The sequence below is a fragment of the Etheostoma cragini genome, chromosome 15 (assembly GCF_013103735.1).
Source record: "Etheostoma cragini isolate CJK2018 chromosome 15, CSU_Ecrag_1.0, whole genome shotgun sequence".
Taxonomy (NCBI): Eukaryota; Metazoa; Chordata; class Actinopteri; order Perciformes; family Percidae; genus Etheostoma; species Etheostoma cragini.
Window position 1 is genome coordinate 8,332,088 of NC_048421.1, and position 7,857 is coordinate 8,339,944.

At 40.1% G+C, this 7,857-nt stretch overlaps 1 protein-coding gene across 2 annotated transcripts; it reads left to right on the forward strand.

The window, feature by feature from the left end:
- Positions 1-351: 351 nt before the first annotated feature.
- Positions 352-7,851, forward strand: slc5a11 (solute carrier family 5 member 11). Of its 2 annotated transcripts, none has more exons than XM_034893814.1 (16): positions 352-598; positions 1,298-1,444; positions 1,697-1,768; positions 1,937-2,041; positions 2,148-2,207; positions 2,288-2,392; positions 2,538-2,643; positions 2,758-2,838; positions 2,925-3,130; positions 3,908-4,043; positions 4,272-4,379; positions 4,482-4,632; positions 5,299-5,467; positions 5,767-5,982; positions 6,502-6,676; positions 6,802-6,963. In XM_034893814.1, the coding sequence occupies exons 2-16, from the start codon at positions 1,298-1,300 to the stop codon at positions 6,822-6,824; spliced, it is 1,860 nt and encodes a 619-aa protein (XP_034749705.1). In that variant the 5' UTR covers positions 352-598; the 3' UTR covers positions 6,825-6,963. The 2 variants fall into 2 exon arrangements, with proteins under 2 accessions (XP_034749705.1, XP_034749704.1); XM_034893813.1 differs by having other exon boundaries at positions 355-598; positions 6,780-7,851.
- Positions 7,852-7,857: the final 6 nt, after the last annotated feature.

The following is a 7,857-nucleotide window of genomic DNA, read 5'->3' on the forward strand; positions in this document are numbered from 1 at the left end:
TGGATGTCTTTGTTTTTAGGATTTGTGGTGTAAAAAACAATCATGGTATACTGGGTTAACAGGGTTATCTTACAGAGAAATCATACTGAATGCACTCGTGTTATATTGACAAAGGAAATTACAACGCGTACACTTGTTTCTACATTCCCTGCAACTCTCTTACATTGTAAATGACATGTCTTTACAACTGTTGCTGACACACCTGGCAAAATCTCTCTCCCCCCTCTCTCTCTCTCTCTCTCTCTCTCTCTCTCTCACACACACATTCCCCTTACCTTGTTTAATGTTACATTATCACTGCCCACTTCATCCGTGTAAATGATGCATTTACTCAGCAGTCACTTAACTCACGATTTGTAATAACAAATAAGCATGGAGCTTGTGTTATTACAACACATGAGCTGTTACAAGTAATAAATCATTTACGTTTTAACTAAACCTTCCCGAGGTTAAAGTGGAGTTTGATCTTTTGGCTAGTGAAGGAAACTTTTGAGAAAACCAGATTCCTGCGACGGGACTCATGTAATTTGTGACATGCTGTATTGTTTGGGCCAGACAACTCAGCTCAAGGATAGGCAGTGTGACAACTTACTGTGAGGTGAGTTTATTTACAAAATAATACCATTTAATACACAGCCTGGAGATAGTAAGAGACTGAGTTGTAGCTTTTGCTGAAATCTGCATTGATGTAAGACCTCAATAGCGTATGTATTATATTTGTCTTTGCAACAGTGCTATACAGATGTGTTAAAGTGCAAAACATTTATGGTAACATGCTGATAGAAGTGCAGTTGATAATAAAAGATTAAGTTGCGTTCCACTTGTCAGCAGTTATTTGGCTATAACAACAGTATAGCAGGTTTAAGAATCATACTGTATATCCAGTAACTAACTGACTAGTTGTAAATTGAGTGTGTCTCAACTGGTGGTCAACTCAACTCTCAACTGGTCAGTGTCCATGGTTAAGCATGTGTTTACAATCTTTCAAGTGGACTACTGTCTTAAAGCACTGGTCAGGTGCCCATGTGTACGTTTAAAGGGGAACTCCATCTAAATTAACAATTCTAATATGTTATTTCCATGGCCTAGGAAAGTTCAATCAACATTTGTTCTTTTGTATACACAAATAAGCTTTATTCTATGTTTTACTTGTACAGTACTTAGTTTTGTTATTATACAGCAATATTTTGTCATGACTTGAAACTATTCAAGACTAAATAGCCTTAACATTTGATTACTGTACTCACTATCCACTACCACAGCTGAGGATAACAATTTGTCAGTTCTTATATTCCAGATGATTTTTGACATGACAGAAAGCCGCCAAGGGACCAGCATGCCCCCTTCTCCATCACCCTCTCCCGGAGGCACACCTACCCTGGGTACTGTGGATATAGTTGTGCTGGTAGTCTACTTTCTGCTGGTTCTCGCTGTTGGCCTCTGGGTAAGTACAGGAGAAGAAACCGGTCTCTCATCTAATACCTTTACTACTAACTGAAGAAAGGCACCTTGAATGGTCAACAACATCTACAACCATTGTTGTCTTTAGCTTAATGAAAGAAAATATCACAAAGGTTGTCCCAGATTTTCAGTTGATCACTAACACAGTTGGGGATCCTGCTGTCTTCTCAGATGTTTTGAATCAATATTTCCTTATGCAATTATATATTTAAGAGGTTTTTCCTTTTTCTACCAGTCCATGTGGAGGACAAAGCGCAGCACGGTGGATGGGTACTTCCTGGCTGGAAAGAACATGACCTGGTGGCCGGTGAGTCTAACAAATATTATTTCACATTGTCAGACTTATTAAAACTAACTAGAGCACATTAGTCAAGAGCATTTAAAAAAAAAAAAAAAAAAGTTAGACAGAGGCAAAATTAAAAATGCCCTTCAACGTGAATTAGTGAGTGCATCCTAATTCTGACTCTATATTTAGGTGGGTGCCTCGCTGTTTGCCAGTAACATTGGCAGTGGGCATTTCATTGGCCTGGCAGGGTCAGGAGCCGCAGCGGGAATTGGGGCTATTGCATACGAGTGGAATGTAAGAGAGGTTATTCATATGCTCTTAAGACATGTTAATGTAAAAACTAATTTGATATGCAATGCTGTTTTTAAAGTGTTCAAAGTTCACATTTGATGATCAACAGGGGATTCTGATGGTGCTGCTGCTAGGATGGCTCTTTTTGCCCATTTATATTGCCTCTGGGGTAAGGGTGTCTACCCATGAAACATAACGCACATGCACATTCCTTTATATATAATCATTTTTAAACCCTTTTTTCTCCAGGTGATGACCATGCCAGAATATTTGCAGAGGCGATTTGGTGGTCGAAGAACTCAGATATTCATAGCCGTCCTTTCCTTATTTATTTACATATTTACAAAGATATCGGTATGACACAAATCCACAATATATCTCTGGTGTTTCTATGCTGAACCTATTTAGTATTTTTATGCATGTATTTGAATGCTGTTATATATGTGTTGGTAGCTTGTATCTACACCCCACGTGTCCCGATGTGTGTGTTTCTGGCCAGGTGGACATGTATGCTGGTGCATTGTTCATTCAGCTCGCCTTACAGTGGAACATCTACCTTGCTGTGGTGATGCTGTTGTCGATCACAGCTCTCTACACAATAGCAGGTTACCTTTCTCCTTCCCTCACCATATTAAAAACCTCTTGCTTAGAAATTAGACATTTAGGTTGCATTTACTGCTTGTTCTGTGTGTCACTGGCTGTTGAATGATGTTTTCTAGGTGGTCTGGCTGCAGTTATCTACACAGATGCTGCTCAAACTGCCATCATGCTGGCAGGAGCTCTCACCCTTATGGCCTTCAGTAAGTCAGATCTGACTGAAATTACATCCTCCCGTCACCAGCATTTTATAGTACAGTTTATCTGACCCTGCTGTCCCCCTGTTGAGGCTTTGTGGAAGTTGGAGGCTGGGATGCTCTGATGGACGGATACCTCAACGCCATCCCTTCTGTTCGTGTGCCAAACTCAACCTGTGGCATTCCTCGAGATGACTCCTTCCACATATTCAGAGACCCAGTGAACTCTGACCTGCCTTGGCCTGGGGTCATCATTGGCATGTCCATCCCCTCCATGTGGTATTGGTGTTCTGACCAGGTACCAGTAAAAATGTTTTTATTGCAAATTAAAAGGTAGATAACAAGTACCGCAATGTCAGAAATGTCAAAAAGTGTATAAAAGAGTAAAATTAGATATTACAAATCAAGATATAAATGTATATCCAGACAAAAGAACATATATACAACAACACTGTGCAATAAAATGCTTACAAATTGTTGAGTAACGTATAAAAAAGGACCTCCTAATCCTGGATTCATTTAAACTGGATCATGTGCTGCCATGCCTAGTCTCTACAAGGATATAAAGCATGTAGGGGCCAAAGATTATACATAGATATATAGATACAAGATATCACAAGGTCTTAAGTCTATAAAAGATGAAAGTGTAAGTAAGTGTTTTTTAAATCTTGTTTATGATGTTCTCCAAATTTCTCTGAAGTTGAGTATGAAAGAGTCTTCATCTGAAAGTCCCCATCTTGAGGATTTGGCATGTTGTTCTCCTTAGAGAGGTTAAGAAATCCTTTTATACAATATCAGAGATATGATTTGCCAACCAGCCAAACATGGCACAACAGAAAGACACAAGTAGTTCTAATGAGCATTCCCTTACTTCTCAGTTCAGTACATAAAACCTTTACCCTAGATACTTGCCAAATTAAGTAATAACTGCAAGCTATGTGATTTCCTTATCCATTCTGATTACGGTAAATAGGCCCTTGTGAAAACTTACTTAAATACTGCTGCATCTCTTAATTATTAACCAAGTGTCCCTGGGAGTTAACTGAGGGTCAGTTGTGGTTCTGATTCTCTGCAGGTGATTGTGCAGCGATCCTTGGCTGCTAAGACCCTGACCCATGCAAAAGGTGGCTCGCTCATGGCTGCTTATCTAAAAATTCTGCCTTTCTTTGCTATCATGCTGCCTGGCATGATCAGCAGGATACTTTACACAGGTACAGTATAAAATGTAGGTTTTAATAAAATAAGCCAGCAGCTGGGAAAATTTTCTTGATATACGCTTAATGTGATACTACATATGGTTTCTGTTAAATAGTAATAATGTTATAAAAATTGGATCTTCAATACTGGACAGACTGGTTACATTCAGGTTATATTAACATGTTGAGAGTTTTAATGTTTAAAATTGATTGAGTGTTGTGTGTTTGAATGATATTGTGTAGATGACGTGGCGTGTGCCGACCCTGAGTTATGTAAACAGATTTGTGGTAACCCAGTGGGTTGTTCAGATACAGCCTACGCCAGGCTGGTCATGGAGCTGCTGCCTTCAGGTGAAAGATTTCATCCCCTTGTTACACCTCCTGTACTGTCCACTGATGCTGTTTACATACAGTCCCTTTTTAATGCCAATCTCTGTGTGTTTTCCCTCCCAGGGCTGCGAGGTTTGATGATGGCGGTAATGATTGCTGCACTCATGTCCTCTCTGACCTCCATCTTCAACAGCGCCAGCACCATTTTCACCATGGATTTATGGAAGACTTACAGATCCCGTGCATCAGAGTGGGAACTTATGATTGTGGGAAGGTGCGGTATGTAACCACCTGTGGACAAGCGGGCACAACCCGAATCATGGTCCTGGTTGCAGCATGTAATACTGAGGCACTTTTTTAAGCCTGCAACAACAGATTCATTTATCTTTGGGGAACTTTTGCCTTTATTTGATAGTATGGCTAGAATATTGACAAGGAAGGGAGAAGAGAGAGTGAGTGGACCACATGTACTAAAGGGCACTGGTTCAGAATTGAACCCAGGCCGCACTTCCCTGGTGCTTCATAATAAAAATGTTTAACATGTCAGGAAAGTTCAACATTTTCTGAGAAACACTTTCAAAGTCCTCTCTCTTCAGGACCACCCTGCTGTTTGCTTTTTCCTATGAGGTCTTGAGTTACTGGTTACTGGCTCATACATCATGTAGAATATTTCATTCCTACTCAGACCATCTACAATTAAAGTATAAACCTTGAATGGCATTATAATGCACTCTGGATACATCATGCACCAAGTTGCATATTAAATTATTACAATTTTCTGTCATGCTTACCAAAACCATAACCCCTTTTTCCATGAATGTACAGTGCTGTTCATCCCTTCCCTACAAGATGTCCTGTGATTAAATCTTCAGCATGCCATGTCTTTGCAAAACTGAACTGAAGTATTTGGCATTAAATCCTTTTCATGTGTATGCTGCAGGGTATTTGTGCTTGTGCTGGTAGTGGTGTCCGTGCTGTGGATTCCTGTCGTCCAGGCCAGTCAGGGTGGGCAGCTTTTTATCTACATTCAGTCAATCAGCACCTACCTGCAGCCACCCGTCTCCATCATCTTCCTCACAGGCTGTCTCTGGAGGAGGACTAATGAGAAGGTAACATGGTAGAGCCTCAGACCAATCCCACTGGTCAAATTGATCAAATCATTTTGACAAGAATATTATTTATTCATTGATAAGAAAAAAGAAATAATGCAGAAGAAAGAGATTCAGCATACTTTTACTTACTGTAGAGCACCCTCAACAACAGGCTGTACACATAATTATTATTAGGTACGATCAGAAGTAAAAACTTTATACATCTTCATGTGAAAGCTGTTCTGAAACAGCTGGACCTAAATACATGCGTGATTGGGCTTTTCATTGATTCTCCTCTCCCTCCTTCCATTCATCAGGGTGCATTCTGGGGCTTGGCTGTCGGCCTGTTGGTGGGCTGCATCCGCATGATGTTGGACTTCATTTACCCTGCGCCCCTGTGCTACGAGGTGGATGACAGGCCCGGGGTGTTGAAATACGTCCATTACCTATACTTCTCCATGTTGCTGTCCTTCATCACCCTAACTGTGGTGGTTGTAGTCAGCCTGGCTACAGAGGAGCCCAAACCGGAGCAGGTGAAGCCACTAAATTTCAGTTTTAGGTTTATTTTCTGTGTTGTTTTATTCAATTATATTGCACTCATATTGATGGGGACAAGGCACAGGAAGACTTCTTCTTGACCCACTGATTCAGATGTAAAGCAATTCAATTATATTTTTAAGTTTATATTGTAAGCAAACCAATTTTTTTTTTTTTACTAGCTTATTGCTCTGGTTCATCAATGCCACTACCCAAGACGCAAAGAATACAAGGATGTGCTTATTTTAATGTCTCTACAGCACCACTAGGTGTCAATAACACTTCAGGGTACCTTTAAGACAAACAGATATTAGTTTTCAAAACCGTGACCAAATGTATCATTATTTGGGTCCTTCAGTAAAGTATTGTCTATTTTGTGCTGACTGAACCTGGCTGAACAGCTTTAGGTGCCAGCCAGAGATATACTATCATTTTGTTGTCCTTTAATGTCAAAAGGAGACTACATCTCATTCCCTGAGATCTTTGGAAGTTAATCTTTTGAATGTCTTGAACAGATAAGTCGCCTCACCTGGTTCACTAGGTTTGACCCAGTGGAGCCCAAAGAACAAGTCTTCTCAGTGGAGCGGAGCACAAAGAGCTTAGAGGTGATCACTAGTCAGACAAATGAGATGGGAGTCACAGGAAGAGAGCAGGAGAACAGCAACGGAAAAGCATGTCATCACAGGAAAGGTGGGTCTCTGTCTTGCGTTGCTATTACACTTTTCCATTTGACCATTTGTCAGTCAATGAACACGCCCTCTCCACTCTTCTCTCTCCCTTCTGAACTCTCCAGACTCTTTATCCTCCGTGTCCAGCATTCAGAGCCAGTCCAGGCTGATGTCTGCGCTCTACTGGCTGTGTGGGATGGAGAGAAGGAAGAAGGAAGATGATAAATCAGTGATGCCCCCGGCACCTGCCATCTGTTCTCTGGAGGAAAAGCCGCGTCTACGACTCATTGTCAACGCCAACCTCCTTGTTTGCCTCTCTGTAACTGCCTTCATCGTCGGCTACTGGGGTTGACAGACACTCTCAATGGACACATGGTGTGTGTGAAAAGTTGTGAGCAGATCTTTTCAGAGTATGAGAAGAAATTCTACTTGCTTCTTGTTTTTGTCCTATAACTGACAATGCATACATTATATATTCAGACAGTGATTCTATTTCCTTCAAAACATGTTTTAGTTGTAAAATGGATCATATGAGAACATTGTTCATTTATAGTACAGATTTACGTCATTGATGCCTGAAAGATTGCACATGTCAAATATTTTGATGAAAGCTCCACTTAGTGTCTTGAGTAAATTAATCACAGCTGAATAATATATCTAAACTCGCTATGATGATGGGGGCAGACAGCCTTTTGCAGACTTTGTGTCCATCTTTATTTTGAGGATTTTCTTTACTACATTTTGACAAAATTACAATTAACTAATGAGAGGAAGCTGACAACACTGTACAATGTTGAACAATCTTTAATTATCAAGTGTAATGATGCATTGTGCAGAAAAGCCCACTTAGAAATGCTGGGAAGAAATTAAAAAAAACAGAGAGCTGAAAAACACCCCAACTAGCTAAAGACTGTCAGTTGTAGTAAAATTATACACAAAGACGAATTTGGCTGTAATTTGTCATAGCTTTGAGGGGAGTGATCAGTTACAAGCTATGTATTGAAAATACACTTATCACATTCAATCGATTAGAAAAATCCAGAAAAACAATCCCTTTAAATTATAAAAGCTAATCTTTGAGCATCTAAGTAAATCAGGTCAGTTGGAATCAAAGTTCTAATAGAAAACAAAACTCTAACCCACTGGATGACTAGAAGGAAAACCCCTGAAATACCCAAAATACAGCATGTACTGTGGCAAGGA